A 16,976-nucleotide genomic window follows, 5' to 3' on the forward strand; every position below is an offset into this window, starting at 1 on the left:
TGGCGGAATGATAGAGAGGAAGCGGAAGTACCTAGCAACGTCTGATTTGTCTACCACAAATTCCAACACGATTTGAGCAGAGATCGAACCCGGACTTCCTGGATGGAAGATTAACCTCTACCCTTAAGCTACAGACGCTACAATCGTCGCCATTTAAACAGAATCCCAAATTAATGGAGGTGGTGACAGATTGGCCGGAGAAGCACAGATACTTGCTGACAATTCACAGCTACTAGCAAGTGACTGCCCTTCCAGTTTGCTGAATATAGTCCCATTCTGTAGAATAAGTGGTCTTCCTGAGTGAGGTTTATTTCAAGTTTAGGTCCCCATCACTGTATCGTTTGGAGAAAACCGCGATCAGATCGCATGCTGGATAAAGCGGTTTCTTATAGCTGGGGGCAGAAGGCTCTCGAAGGAAATAAAAGAGACCTTTGCCCAGCGGTGGGACAACGGCTGATAATGAGGGATAACAAAAGACAGCATCACGGCATGCATACGATTTCCAATCGCTTTCTACGAAACGTCTCGTCTGTATGTGTTCCGAGACAAGCGTTGACTTTATTGCACAGATAAACAACAGGCCTAACAAATGTTTTGCTCTTTGGGATCAATGGTGGAACAAAACGGAACGTCAAATTTAGAAATAAAAAATAGGACAAATAATAGATGGGAAGTAATTGGAATGCTCAATTTTGTTTTATAAAGCAGTATTATTTTTCGAAGAGGTGGAAAAATACAAATATCTTGGAGTAATAATAACAAATACAGGGATATCATTTTATTTTACTTCAATTTTTATTGTACCTGCGTTTCTAAATGTACTTGACTCCCACCCCTTCTACTAATGTCCTTGCTAACGTCAGTCACACAAACTTACGGCCGCTGCTGCTAGCAGCGAAATAAACAGTACAGAGTACAGTGTGTTTCAGAAATATGTTGCATTTTGTATAGAAGAAAGAGTTTATACTATTGAAGTTTATTTTCACACAAGTATGGTGTGTAGCATAACTGAATTTATCTGTGTGGACTGAGCACAAGTGAAGATTAGAGTTACCGAAAGTACGGTACCCTATAATATAGTACGGTACTTAACAGCATTATTTAAACAAGAGTTTTGTTTTACTGTTTGTAGGTATGAAGGACGACGATGGAAACTGGAATTACAATATAACCGAATGTGAACAACAGTTTTTCTTTTTTTTTTTTTTCCACAATTTCCTGATTATATCATTACGGAATATTTTCGTAGAAATGTCATTAATCTGGTAGATAAATTTAGAGCAACAGAATGTACAGAAAGGAAGAAAAGTGTAAGATGGCCAACAAAGGTGACAGAAGATGTTGTAGAAGATGTTAGAGAAAGGATGCAGCGAGGTCCTAATAAGTCGGTCAAGAAGTTAGCTGTAGAAATTGGGGTTTCTTACGGAAGTGCTCACAAAATTCTCAGGAATAAATTAGGTTAGTAATATGCTGAATAAAGTAGACATTACATAATGAATATAACCGCCTGAAGACTTGAGTTTGAGAAAAAAAAAATTGTTACTATTCTACTGTTTTTTGATAAAATACTGTAAAGTAATGACCAAACTGAAAATCGTAATACTATATTTCCCTGTAACATAAATGGATACACTACTTTTCTCTCCTCCTATAGCTAGTAAAATGATTTGTTTACATATTGCACTAGCAACTCCGAACTCCTGTAATGGAAGGGGGTAACAGTGTTTCCGAGTATAGCCAGGTTAATGTTAAAAATGTTAGTAAAAATAAAGTGATCTCTCTGTATAAATGACACTCGGGAGGAAATTAAACGCAGAATAAATATGGGAAATGCGTGTTATTATTCGGTTGAGAAGCTTTTGTCATCTAGTCTGCTGTCAAAAATCTGAAAGTTAGAATTTGTAAAACAGTTATATTACCGGTTGTTCTGTATTTGTGAAACTTGGACTCTCACTTTGAGAGAGAAACAGAGATTAAGGGTGTTTGAGAATAAGGTTCTTACGAAAATATTTGGGGCTAAAAAGGATGAAGTTACAGGAGAATGGAGAAAGTTACACAACACAGAACTGCTCGCATTGTATTCTTCACCTGACATGATTAGGAACATTACATCCAGACGTTTGAGATGGGCAGGGCATGTAGCACGTATGGGCGAATCAAGAAATGTATATAGAGTGTTAGTTGGGAGGCCGGGGGGAAAAAAGACCTTTGGGGAGCGGAGACATAGATGGGAGGATAATATTAAAATGGATTTGAGGGAGGTGGGATATGATGATAGAGAGTGGGTTAATCTTGCACAGGACAGAGACCGATGGCGGGCTTATGTGAGGACGGCAATGAACCTGCGGGTTCCTGAAAAGCCATTTGTAACTAAGTAAGTAAGAGCAGTATTATTTTAGTCGAAACATAACTATCATTTTAGATCAATAATGCAGATCATGATCTTATGTGGGGCGGAATTGCATGCCACCATCAAGAACATTTTTGTGAAATGCCTATCTAAGTGTTCAGTTATTTACTTTAATATCACCTAACGTTCCACTTTACCAGTGTTAACCCGACGGGAACGTGGCTCGATGCGACCTTATATTATGCTCAGCGTCTGCAAGTGATTGGAGACGTGATAGTTGGCGTTAGAGATTTTCTTCAGCTTCCTACTGATATCTTAATTAAGTCATGGTGTTCTTATTAATGAAAGTAAAGTGACAGATCTTAAATTTAGCTTAGATAGAAAAAGTGATGCTTTTCATAATAACATCAAATGTTTGGGTATTTATATTGAAGGCGGTCTGGCTGGGATAGCCATGTCAATATGATTTCGGGTAAGATATCTAAAGGAATATTTATGTTAAGATGTTTGTCCAAAACTGTGGACACAAAAGTGCTATTAACAGTATATTTTTCATATATTCATAGCCATCTTCAATATGGTGTTTTATTATGGGGGAATCATAGTTCATCTTTTAATATTTTTAAATTGCAGAAGAAAGCAGTGAGAATTGGACCAAAAGAACATTGTAAACCTTTATTTCAATCCTGTAAAATTCTCACTCTTGCATCGCTATATGTATTGCAGTGTTTGTTATATACCAAAGTGAATATAGATAATTTTCCTTTGAACTTGCATTTTCACGAACACCATACGAGAAGTTGTAAATATATAAGACTTGATTTATGCAGATACAAGACTACACAAAGCAGTTTTTATTATATGTCTCTGAAGTTTTATAATAGCTTACCAAATTCAACTAAAAATTTAAATTACGATTCATTCAAATCGTTAATTAAAAGAAAATTATATGAACACAGTTTGTATAGCATTAACGAATATTTTAACTTGGCAAAGAATTTTGTATGATTTTATTTAGGGGCCTATATTGACATTGCAAATGCATAATGTAGGCTATTTATGTCCAAGCAATAAAGTAGCTATCTACCTAAGTTATCTATCTATGTACTCCTTTAAGTTTATTCATTTTTATTCATTCATTTATTCGCTTATTTATTTATTTATTTATTTATTTATTTATTTATGTATTTATTTATTCATTCGTTTTATTAATTTATTCGTTTATTTATTTATTCATTTTTATTAATTCATTTATTCGCTTATTTATTTATTTATTCAGTCGGCCTCGGTAGTGTACTTGGTATAGCGCTGGCCTTCTATGCTCGAGGTTGCGGGTTCGATCCCGGCCCAGGTCGATGGCATTTAAGTGTGTTTAAATGCGACAGGCTCATGTCAGTAGATTTACTGGCATGTAGGCTACAAGAACTCCTGCGGGACAAAATTCCGGCACACAGGCGACGCTGATATAATCTCTGCAGGTGCGAGCGTCGTTAAATAAACCATTTATTTATTTATTTATTTATTTATTTATTTATTCATTTATTTATTTATTCATTTATTTATTCGTTTATTTATTTATTTATTTATTTATTTATTTATTTATTCACTTTTATTCATTCATTTATTTATTCATATATTCGTTTATTTATTTGTTCATTTTTATTCATTCTCTTATTTACTCATTTATTCGTTTATTTATTTTACTCATTTATTTTATTTATTTATTTATTTATTCACTTTTATTCATTCATTTATTTATTCATATATTCGTTTATTTGTTCATTTTTATTCATTCTCTTATTTACTCATTTATTCGTTTATTTATTTTACTCATTTATTTTATTTATTTATCTATTTATTTATTCTTTCCTTTAATTGTTTGCTTATTTATTCATTCATTCATTTATTTATTTACTCATTTATTCGTTTATTTATTTTACTCATTTATTTATTTATTTATTTATTCATTCTTTCCTTTATTTATTTCCTTATTTATTCATTCATTTATTTATTCGTTTATATATTTATTCATTCATCCGTTTATTTATTTCCTCATTTATTCGTTTATTTATTTTACTCATTTATTTATTTATTTATTCATTCTTTCCTTTATTTATTTCCTTATTTATTCATTCATTTATTTATTCGTTTATTTATTTATTCATTCATTCGTTTATTTATTTACTCATTTATTCGTTTATTTATTTAATTTATTTATTCATTCTTTCCTTTATTTATTTGCTTATTTATTCATTCATTTATTTATTCGTTTATTTATTTATTTATTCATTTATTTATCTATTTATTCACTTTTATTCATTCATTTATTTATTCATATATTCGTTTATTTATTTGTTCATTTTTATTCATTCTGTTAATTGTTCATTCATTCGTTTATTTATTTACTCATTTATTCGTTTATTTATTTATCTGTCTGACTGTATGTTTATTTATTTATTTATTTATTTATTTATTTATTTATTCATTCATTCATTCAATCTTTCCTTTATTTATTTGCTTATTCATTCATTCATTCATACATACTTTCTAATGGTTTCTTCACAAGCTGCGTTTCTAAGTAGAGAAATAACAGATTTGCTCAAAGACACGAAACAATAGGCCTAGTATAAAAAACAATTTTGCGGTTAAAAATTTAATTTACACTAAAAAGTTTCCCAGTCTTTCGGCATAATCGATCAAAAACATTGAGCACTATGAGCAGTGGTTGCTCGTGAATTTCAGACATGAAGGTCTGTTGTGAAAAATCAGAATGTCAAATAAAAATGTCGAAAATTTACAATGACAAATTATGCATATAGCAACTCAAGTAATATCATGAAATTCGTCAGGTAAACAACAAGAAAAATATAAGTAGTTTAATTATTTTTACCGAGAGGGTGACGCACCAGATGAGTGTGGTTTGTATAGCCTACCTACTGTTGCTAATTGACGGAACATTATTCATTTCGAGTTGGAACTGCAGTATTAATATCCGTTGATATAAAGCACATTCGCGTATTTGCGTACGGGTACAAATCTACCAAACAACTGATATTAATGGAAATGGACAGCGATGTTGAACACCACGAGGGGGATTACTGTACAACAATAACAGCTTACAATATGAACAGGTAATACCAAACTGAGAAATAGGGCAAATGCGACACTTGGATTTAACATTGGACATATTCAGCACAAATAATCTAAACCAGCGGGTGGCGAAAATGCTATCGTGCGCCGAGCCACTGTGTAAGCTGCAACGTGCATAGCACCTATGGAGGGAGGCGGACACCCGAAGGGGAATTGAAGCAACTGTCTGACATTAACGGTTTTTCATTTTCCTTACGTCAAGCACTTAAATAAAATTATATACAGTACATGGTTACAAACTAATGTTTAGTATGTGTAACGAAGAAAGAAATGAACAAAAAAACATAGGACACATTATCACAACCTAAAATTAATTGTCTTCAGAATGTCTCTGCGGCAGAGTTTCAAAATCAGGAATTATGTCACTTACTGCCAGTCATAGCTGATCACGAAGGTATTTGTCAGTCGTGATCTAAATTTGATTTTTACTATTTTCATTGTTGAAAATAATTTTTCACAAACGTAAGTTGTAGCGAACATGGCTTCAACAGAGCAAGCGAAAGAATGAAGCTTCAAATATTTATTTTTTGCCAAAGATTTGAAAAGTTCAACATTTGTCAAGTCCTTACATCTAGCTTTCTTTTAACATCACATTGTAAATATGTGAATTTAAATTGAAGATCTAACCGCATTATTCGTACATCTGCTGAAAAAAGGATCGACGTACAGCGATGATGATGATAATAATGATAATAATAATAACAACAACAACACTTAACCTTTTAATGTTTCATCAGTAACATGTAGTAACTTATAATGCCGTTTTATGTTATACAACCGTTTTCCTAGTAATATTTGTGAATAAATCATACATTTAATATTTTCATCATATTGTCAGCTAAAAATGAATCCTCCCATCCTACTTGAAACTTTCGTTTTTATAGAGGTACATGGTTTCGAAAGAGACATTGCGACGATACGCCACTCGCAGGTAAGAGACAAATACAAATAGAACGGAGTTTGACTCCAGTGAGTGAGAGGGTGGGGGTTGTAGGTAGAAAGCAAGGGAAATGCACTGCGAGCCACAATGTGCTCGTGAGTCGCATTTTCGCCGCGGCTGATCTAAACTGTAGCTATCCACTTCGTGCAAGACATGAGACACGGTTACGGATAAGGGAGGACGACTTACATTGACTGGGCACGAGATGGACTTGACAGCGTCAAACTGGGCTGCTAGGGGGCGAGTGATATACCCACAGGGGTGAGTCGTGAATAAAATAGACCAGGGACGCTTCGTGAACGTTTATTATTATTATTATTATTATTATTATTATTATTATTATTATTATTATTATTATCCGCTGCTATAGGCGACATACTACTAATCCATAGTTATAAAATACAAAACTGAGTAAGATTCAAGTAACACAATTTTATTATTATTTTAAAAAGTAGAAATAAAGAAGCAGGGCGCTCGCAGATTGCAGAAAAAGTACCGGGACGGCGTCCTGGCACAACTACGCCCTTCCATACCCACCACCTGTTTCATGTCATTGTAAACAATAACAATACGCAATCATGTACGTCGTCCACGCTACACGTGTTCCAAGATGATAAAAATGATTCATATTGTATTGTATTTATTAACATTCCATGGTATTCATACATTGCTTACAGCTAGAATATGGAACAAGTAAAAAAACTGAATACTATTATAAAGTTTTAATTTATAGTCACAGTCTAGATGAAATATATACAGACGAGATTTACAATATAGTCTGCTAGTACAACACAAAGTTTTAGTATCAATTTCATGAAGTGTTATTGAATGTCATGAATTCGCCTACAGAATAGAAGGCGTGAGAAATTAGGTACTTCTTTAATTTGGCCGTAAATAACCTTATGTTTTGAGTTTCATTTTTTATATCGATAGGGAAGCTATTAAAAAATTTTACTGCCATATAACACACTCCTTTTTGATAGCACGATAGACTTGCCGATGGAGTATGAAAGTCATTTTTTGACGTGTATTTATACTATGAACTGTTGAATTAGTTACAAAGTTTTCACGATTACATATGACGAAGATTATTAATGAAAAAATATACTGACAAGCCATGGGCATTATTTGTAGTTTTTTTCAAAATGGTTCTACACGATTCCCTAGATTTGGCACCTACTATTATTCTAATTACTCTTTTTTGTAATAGGAATATATTGTTACTATCTGTGGAATTTCCCCAGAATATTATTCCAGAACTCGTTACCGAGTGGAAGTATGCAAAGTATATTGCTTTTACTATCTTTTGCATAGATGTAATAGCAAAACATGCTGAATTTAGTTTGGGGGTAATTTCTTTAATATGATTTTTCCATTTTAACACATTATCTATTTTTAAGCCAAGAAATTTCGCTGTTGTTGTTGTTGTTTCTAATAGGGACCTATTGTTAATTATTGCGCTTCAAATTTGCGACGTTTAATTTGGACAGGATTTAAATTTAATTATGTTAGTTTTGTTACAATTTTTATACTAATTTATTAATATTTAATATTTATTAATATTTATCGCACGCTAGAGACTCCACAGAATACGAATAGGTAAACTTAAATTTATCAAATTCCTTGCAGACGAAGATTATGACTGACGGAGGACTCTATCGTGCAACAATTCAATGAATGGGCTATTCCATACGAAATCGATCAATAAAAAACCTCGCATTTTTTAATACTCTAATTTTTTCCCTATTTACACAAGGTGCTGAGGACAGTGCATTTTCAAAAATATATTATCGAAAGTCAAACGGTTTTCGTACTATTGAGCGACAAATTTAGCGTATTTTATAAAAACAAGCCTCTTTCAGCACTCAGAACTCTGGAACCATTTACTGCAGAACATTGAACGGGAGCTCATTTTGAAGCTGACATTTGGTAGGTTATGTTAAGAAGTAATCCTTATTTTTATTGTATACAGAGAGACAGATAATCTGATTTTACTTACTTTTAGGCTTTTTGCCCATTTGTAAAAATGTAAAAAATATTGAGAAAAAACCTTGCATTATTAACAGGGATTTCGGCATTGTTTGCTTAGTGGCTCGACAATAAGTTTCGAGGGTATTAAATAAATTATTTTTACACGCCTAGACTTGAACGACGCAGTACCGCACGCAGTGGCCGAGAGCTGAAGATAAGCGAGCACTGGGCATCATTGTACTCCTGTGTTTATGAAAACTTGTGATAAAGCTAGCCCAGCTATGCGCTACTACAATAGACGAAACATCACGTGTTTATGTCTTCTGGCCTTGTTTGTCTCGGCTAGCTCCCGCCTCACAGTCAGCAGGTTAATTCACGCGCGTACCATTTATTTTCTTTATTTGACATTTTCAATATTTTCTTATCAACGGTGCACCAGTAAAAAATATATGTTTATTTGTACTTTCAATGCAGAATGTAACCATATATTTTAAAAATATATTTTCGTGGCCAAAGGCGTCTTAATGAAGAAAAATCTAAATTTCTCCATTTCCATGAAAAGTAAGAAAAATTGTTTACATGTCAATATAAACTTTAACTTCTCAGCATCAAAATAAATCACGATTTTGATCACTGGGTGAAAGGGTTTCGGAGCCACAACCAGGGACGTCGCTAGGGGGGTGCGAAAGGGTGCGCAAGCACCCCATTAAAAAAATCGGAGCACCCCTTTTTGCACCCCAAAGGGCAATTTATTAACAAAATACTAGGCATAAATTATTTTGAAGAACAAACAAAAACAAACAATTTCTTGGATGTGAAAAAATAACTACGTCCCATAGTGTATCGTAATGGATGTGATGAGCAATAATAATAATAATAATAATAATAATAATAGTAATAATAATAATAATAAACAGATGCATAGTATGCGCTCAAGTGCATGAAAGAACATTTTGGATTTTTATGTGCCACATTTTTACAGCTCGCACCCCATCCGCACCCCCCTTGCTCTGATCCTGGCGACGTCATTGGCCACAACAGTTTAAAGTTACTAATTTTATGAAAATACGATAAATTTAAATATTTTAAATTTAAACACTATGAAGTTCTGATGCCTCAAACTTTGCACAAAGCATTCTATCACAGTTGTCAACCGACAGAAAAAGTTTCATTGTATTTAAAACTAGCCGTACCCATGCGCTCCGCTGCACCTGTTAGAAATAAATATAAAGTAATTACATAATTAAAATAGGACGTTTGATCCAGGGAACAACTTTTACAACAGCGCAAGATAATCTGCTTCGCTCATTACCCAATTTTTTTGCATTGCATTTATTGCATATATATTTTATGTATTTTAACACGATTCAATTGACCATAGTTAAAATTTGAATTATAAAATAATGGATTGCTAAGCTAACGTACTATTACTGCATACTAAATCAATACACTCTCGTTGTTCGTTAATTCTCTCAGATTAAAATGACTGTACATAAATATTATTTTAAGAAATACAGAAAACGAATGTACAAAATAGCCTATCAAATTTTCTGTGCATAAGAAGCTATTTTAATCTTACCTGTCCTCGATTTACTTAGACGTTACTGTAATAACATTATAGCATTATATTCATCTAGAGAAACTACACTTTCCAATGGTGAAATAATAATTAATTATACAAATCGGTTCATTTAGCTTCTGATATTACTTCATAAAAACACAGAAACATTCTCTGTAGACTATGTTTAATAGCTTTCGATTGTTGATGTCCAAGGCCCCTTATAGACGAAGTCATTTGTTCTTAATTAATTGCACCGTCTTAGATGGCGTTATTTTAATTTTAAAACTCATTTATCTCATTAAATATCAGTCCTATCAAAATTTTGTAAAGAATAAAACTTATCGGAAATCATTTTTAAAGAAACTTTTGTTATGTAACATTTTTCACAAAACTCAATAATAAGCGAGATATTTCGATTTATTTAATTCAGACCCCCTTATAACCCCCCTTTTAAACAAAGTATTTTGAATGCCATACAGCCTAAAATCTAAGTTAACTTAATTTATGTTCCAATTTTCATATAAATCGGTTCAGCCATTATCGCGTGAAAAGGTAACAAACATACAGACAGACATACAAACAAAAATTTCAAAAATGCGATTTTCGGTTTCAGGGTGGTTAATTATATATGTTAGGACCAATTATTTTTGGAAAATCGAAAATTACCAGAAAAATTTCGGCTACAGATTTATTATTAGTATAAATTGCAAGGTCAATTTTCTCTATATTTCGGTCGATTTGAGATGGAATAGCCCGAATGCATAACAGTGAGCCAGTCAGAGGCTTGTTTGTGTGTTAATAACTGCCGTCATCTATACTGAAAGACTGTTTCTAGTCGCCACTGAAGCTAAACCGATGTCATACGGCTGTTGCATTGTTGCAGACATGTGTACCTGTTGCCGTGGCGCGAGTCTGGAGGAGGACACAGTCTGGTACAACAGGAGGGTGCTGTACGCTGCCGCCGCCACCAACGTGAGGCCCTGCACCAGCCTCTTGAGTCTTGCTACACTCACCATCGTCACAAACACCATCACAACACTCGAACACGCATGTTACATAGCACCAGGACCCCGCGGACCAGCAACGAACCCTTCATCGCTACTGCCGACGGACGACTGACGACAACACAGAGCCATCGACACTCCGTCGCCATCTTGTAAAAACTGCTGTTGTAGTAAACCAACCCCCCTCTCTCTGTCGCGCGGTCTGCGGGCCGTATACATCTATCTCACTCACTTCTTTTCTGCTCTCTTCCTGTATCGGCCGTCTCTTTCTCCGGAGGACGTGAGCAACAGTTGGTTGGGAGAAGCGCGCTGCCTCGCGGCGCGGCAGCACACTAAGCGTGGTATGCATTTGCGCGCGCGAGGTTTTGAAAGAAGACCAGCCTACTCGCAGACCGCTGATCCTCGAACCGTACGAGCTATTCCATCTCAAATCGACCGAAATATAAGAGAAAATTGACCTTACAATTTCTAAATACAATAAAACCTTTTTTGTACGTATAGAACTGTAATAACATCAGTTATTCATAGATTTCAAAAAGGCGTATGACTCGGTTAAGAGAGAAGTTTTATATAATATTCTTATTGAAATTGGTATACCCCAGAAACTAGTTCGATTAATTAAAATGTGTCTTAGTGAAACTTACAGCAGAGTCCGTATAGGTCAGTTTCTATCTGATGCTTTTCCAATTCACTGCGGGCTAAAGCAGGGAGATGCACTATCACCTTTACTTTTTAACTTCGCTCTAGAATATGCCATTAGGAAAGTTCAGGATAACAGACAGGGTTTGGAGTTGAACGGGTTACATCAGCTTCTTGTCTATGCGGATGACGTGAATATGTTAGGAGAAAATTCACAAATGATTAGGAGAAACGCGGAAATTCTAGTTGAAGCAAGTAAAGCGATAGGGTTGGAAGTAAATCCCGAAAAGACTAAGTATATGATTATGTCTCGTGACCAGAATATTGTACGAAATGGAAATATAAAAATTGGAGGTTTATCCTTCGAAGAGGTGGAAAAATTCAAATATCTTGGAGCAACAGTAACAAATATAAATGACACTCAGGAGGAAATTAAACGCAGAATAAATATGGGAAATGCCTGTTATTATTCGGTTCAGAAACTTTTGTCATCTAGTCTGCTGTCAAAAAATCTGAAAGTTAGAATTTATAAAACAGTTATATTACCGGTTGTTCTATATGGCTGTGAAGCTTGGACTCTCACTTTGAGAGAGGAACAGAGTGTTTGAGAATAAGGTTCTTAGGAAAATATTTGGGGCTAAGAGGGATGAAGTTACAGAAGAATGGAGAAAGTTACACAACGCAGAGCTGCATGCATTGTATTCTTCACCTGACATAATTAGGAACATTAAATCCAGACGCTTGAGATGGGCAGGGCATGTAGCACTTATGGGCGAATTCAGAAATGCATATAGAGTGTTAGTTGGGAGGCCGGCGGGAAAAAGACCTTTGGGGAGGCCGAGACGTAGATGGGAAGATAATATTAAAATGGATTTGAGGGAGGTGGGATGTGATGGTAGAGACTGGATTAATCTTGCTCAGGATAGGGACCAATGGCGGGCTTATGTGAGGGCGGCAATGAACCTCCGGGTTCCTTAAAAACCAATAAGTAAGTAAGTAAGACAACTGTGATACAATGCTTTGTGCAAAGTTTGAGGCATCAGAACTTCATAGTGTTTAAATTAAAAATATTTTAATTTATCGTATTTTCATAAAATTAGCAACTTTAAACTGTTGTAGCTCCGAAACCCTTTCGCCCAATGAACAAAATCATGATTTATTTTGATGCTGAGAAATTAACGTTTATATTGACATATAAACAGATTTTCTTACTTTTTATAGAAATGGAGAAATTGAGATTTTTCCTCATTAAGACGCCTTTGCCAAGGAAATAGTAATATGCGTTACAAGAGCGGTATGTTGATGTTTTGATGTTCGAGGAAAAGATTGAAAAAGCGAAACGTAGCTCGTTTATCGTACATTATTTTGTGCGAAGATCGTTTATTACATACCTGAAAGACGAATTTCTAATTAGTTGCAATGAAATCTCCATCTTGGTTTCTGTTCAATGACGGCAACTTTTAAAAACTAAAATATCTATATTCAACATTGTTGCTATAAAATGTTTTCTGTGTTTACTATATTCCAGCAGGCCGTGATATACGTCTGTCTTTTTTTTCCCCCAATCTATAAATGCGAACTTAAAACAAACGGTAGGGTTATGTAATGATTAATTTTTCATTTTAATATTTTAACAATATTATTTATATAACATATTGCAGTAATAACATCGGCATCTGGAATCTTGTTGATTTTTTCACGGCTTCCTTAATGTTACTTGCATTACAAATGCAGTAACTTTTGTGGTGTTGTAGAGTTTACTTAATTTTTGCAAATATTTAAAAACAATAATTAACAGTGCAATTTAGGTGAAATTGCAGTGGTAAGTTTCCAATTTATAATTATTACTATGTTAAACGTCTCTAAAAATAATATGTTAAAAGCCTAAAGCAGTAAAATGAATATGGCGCTTAAGCGGTAAGAAGAGGGAAATTGTTATGTGTGTTATGTTGGGAATACTGAATGTGGTATTTCACACTTACCGCATATTGGTTTTGTGCGGAAAGCAAGCAAATACGCACGATCTCGCACAAAAGTATTTTAAAAATATATAGTTAGATTCCGCATTGAAAGTACAAATAAATATTTTTACTGATGGCACGTTGATAAGAAAGTATTGAAAATATCAAATAAAGAGTCCACATCTGTGGAGTAACGGCTAGAGCGTCTGGCCGCGAAACCAGGTGGCCCAGGTTCGATTCCCGGTCGGGGCAAGTTACCTAGTTGAGGTTTTTTCCGGGGTATTCCCTCAATCCAAAATGAGCTAATGCTAGGTAACTTCGGTGCTGGACCCCGGACTCATTTCACCGGCATTATCACCTTCATCTTATTCAGACGCTAAACAACCTAAGCTGTTGATAAAGCATCGTAAAATAACCTACTTAAAAAAAATAAAAATAAAATAAAATAACTCAACTAAAGAAAATAAATAGTACGCGCGTGAACTAACCAGCTGACTGTGAGACGGGAGCTAGCCGAGACAAGCAAGGCCAGGAGACATAAACACGTGATGTTTCGTCTAGTAGCGCATAGCTGGGCTAGCTTTATCACAAGTTTTCATAAACACAGGAGTAAAATGACACCCAACGCTCGCTTATCTTCAGCTCTCGGCCACTGCGTGCGGTACTGCGTCGTTCAAGTCTAGGCATGTAAAAATAATTTATGTAATACCCTCGAAACTTATTGCCGTACCACTAAGCAAACAATGCCGAAATCCCTCTTAATAATGCAAGGTTTTTTCTCAATATTTTTTTACATTTTTACAAATGAGCAAAAAGCCTAAAAGTAGGTAAAATCAGATTATCTCTCTGTATACAATAAAAAATAAGGATTACTTCTTATCATAACCTACCAAATGTCAGCTTCAAAATGAGCTCCCGTTCAATGTTCTGCAGTAAATGGTTCCAGAGTTCTGAGCGCTGAAAGAGGTTTGTTTTTATAAAATACGATAATTTGTCGTTCAATAGTTCTAAAACCGTTAGACTTTCGATAGTATATTTTTGAAAATGCACTCTCCTCAGCACCTTGTATAAATAGGGAAAAAAATTAGAGTATAAAAAAATGCGAGGTTTTTTACTGATCGATTTCATATGGAATAGCCCATACAGACTACAGTCCGTCAGCCACCTATATGAGTGCATTTTACGTGAAATAGACTGAGAAGGGCAGCTCATGAGAAGTCACTTGAAGAAGGGACGAATCAAGAATGGTATGGGACCACCAGCAAAAGAAACAATTGGGCCGCTTGATTTAAAAATAAAAATTAATAATACAGATGATACTGTACTAACAATTAATGGGGAAAACTAGGATAACACTTATTTAAATGATAGCAATGGAATTAAAGTAGTAAAAAATTTTCTTGACTCTAATCTCCTGTCCTTACACAATAATAAAACTACCTATATTACATTTTCTTTAACAACGAAAGGTTTACCTCCACCTATGAATAATTATCACTTAGTAATACATAATATTTCATGTAATGAATTAACAAATAATTAATATGTAATTGTCCACATCTAACACCTTCCGTACAAGTCAAATATTTAGGAATTGAAGAGTCCACTGCAAGAATGATGGATGTCACTTTCTTGTCGAAAATGAACCGAGACTGTCAATGCATAGCTTAAGACATATAGAATGTACATACAGAGTTATATGACATTAACACTGATAGTCATTGTCCAGTAATGATCGGAAAATCACAGTTAAGCTTTGAGCGCTAAGCATTTCAAACTTTCAATTGCTTCTCCTGCAAAATGTATTCCAAATTACATCCATCATTCTTGCAATGAACTCTTCAATTATTATGGATCAGCATTTACGTTGGGATAAACAAACTGATTTCATGTGTACAAGTATAAGAAAGACAATTTATAAATTCATAATACTTCGAAATTTTATCACCAAGGAGGCATTGAGAATAATATTTTTAGCTTTGGTACATTCATTAATACAATATGGTATAATAAATTGGGGTGGAGTAGCATCATCTCTATTTAATCCATTAATTTTATTACACAGAAGATTAATCAAAATTTGTCTGTCAAAAATATGGATTACCCAACAAATTTAATTTATACAGATTTTAAAGTATTAACTATTGAAAAAAATTATAAATGTGCTTTACTAACTTACTACCACAGAAATCAAATGAAACATAGTAAATCTAATCGACATGAATATCGTACTCGAAGACAAAAGTAGGTATGCTTTCCCATTAATTGAGCCTAAATGTCATACAAGTGCAGCTCTTAAACATGGTGCTAGTTTCGGCCCAAGACTTCCAAATTTGAAATATTTTAAAATTGAAGCTTTTAAAAAAGAAATTTATAAAATTATAATATTAACAAATGTATTTTTTTACCTTTTATTTCTGTCGACTATATTCATGTTCTGTCTGATTGTCAATTTATATTAAATGTGATTTCTTTTTTGTGTGTGTGTGTTATTTATTGGTTTGAATTAAGTTACTTACTGTATTTAGTAAACTGTCCTTGTAAATGTTATGTTATATTATTGGCTAAGACCACACCGTACACGAGCCTGGCTCTTACGGTAGTGGCTAGAAACATTTTTGTTTTATAAATTTAATTTGTATTCACTAGCTAGCTGGCTAGTTAAATAAAACAAAAACATAATAAAATAATAATACTTACTTACTCACTTACAAATGGCTTTTAAGAAACCCGCAGGTTCATTGTCGCCTTCACATAAGCCCGCCATCGGTCCCTATCCTGTGCAAGATTAATCCAGTCTCTATCATCATATCCCACCTCCCTCAAATACATTTTAATATTATCCTCCCATCTACGTCTCGGCATCCCCAAAGGTCTTTTTCTCTTCGGCCTCCCAACTAACACTCTATATGCATTTCTTGATTCGTCCATATGTGCTACATGCACTGTCCATCTCAAACGTCTGGATTCATTGTTCCTAATTATGTCAGATGAATACAATGCGTGCAGTTCTGCGTTGGGTAACAATTAATAGGAAGAATAATGGTAACAACATGTGTCAGAGTAAGAAGACTTACATATTTGTAAACATCTTAAGCCTCATTAAACAATGTGTACAATAGAGGGAGAAGGGAACTGGTCACCCTCGCATTATCTTCTGGCTTAGTTGTCTATGAGAAATGACTTATTGGTGTCACGAGATTCCAACTGTCTTCAAACAGTTGACTAAACAACAAACAATGATAACAGCAATATTACTGTAATAATAATAATAATAATAATAATAATAATAATAATAATAACTAATCTCTTTGATATTGAACACAGGGACCAATTTCACTAACAGTCACACATTTATTAACTCTTATATGTATGTTAGACTCTTAGAAAGGAGAAATTT

General features: G+C 34.1%; 1 protein-coding gene across 1 annotated transcript in view; it reads right to left on the bottom strand.

The window, feature by feature from the left end:
* fng (Fringe glycosyltransferase) overlaps positions 1-11,146 on the bottom strand; it is a 408,217-nt gene extending 397,071 nt beyond the window's left edge. Inside the window, exon 1 of the mRNA XM_069838872.1 lies at positions 10,866-11,146. Coding sequence (XP_069694973.1) covers positions 10,866-11,003 — 138 coding nt within the window. The 5' untranslated portion in view covers positions 11,004-11,146. The remainder of the gene's footprint in view (positions 1-10,865) is intronic.
* Between the last annotated feature and the right edge of the window lie 5,830 nt (positions 11,147-16,976).

This window comes from Periplaneta americana, chromosome 11 (assembly GCF_040183065.1).
Source record: "Periplaneta americana isolate PAMFEO1 chromosome 11, P.americana_PAMFEO1_priV1, whole genome shotgun sequence".
In the NCBI taxonomy this organism is placed as follows: Eukaryota; Metazoa; Arthropoda; class Insecta; order Blattodea; family Blattidae; genus Periplaneta; species Periplaneta americana.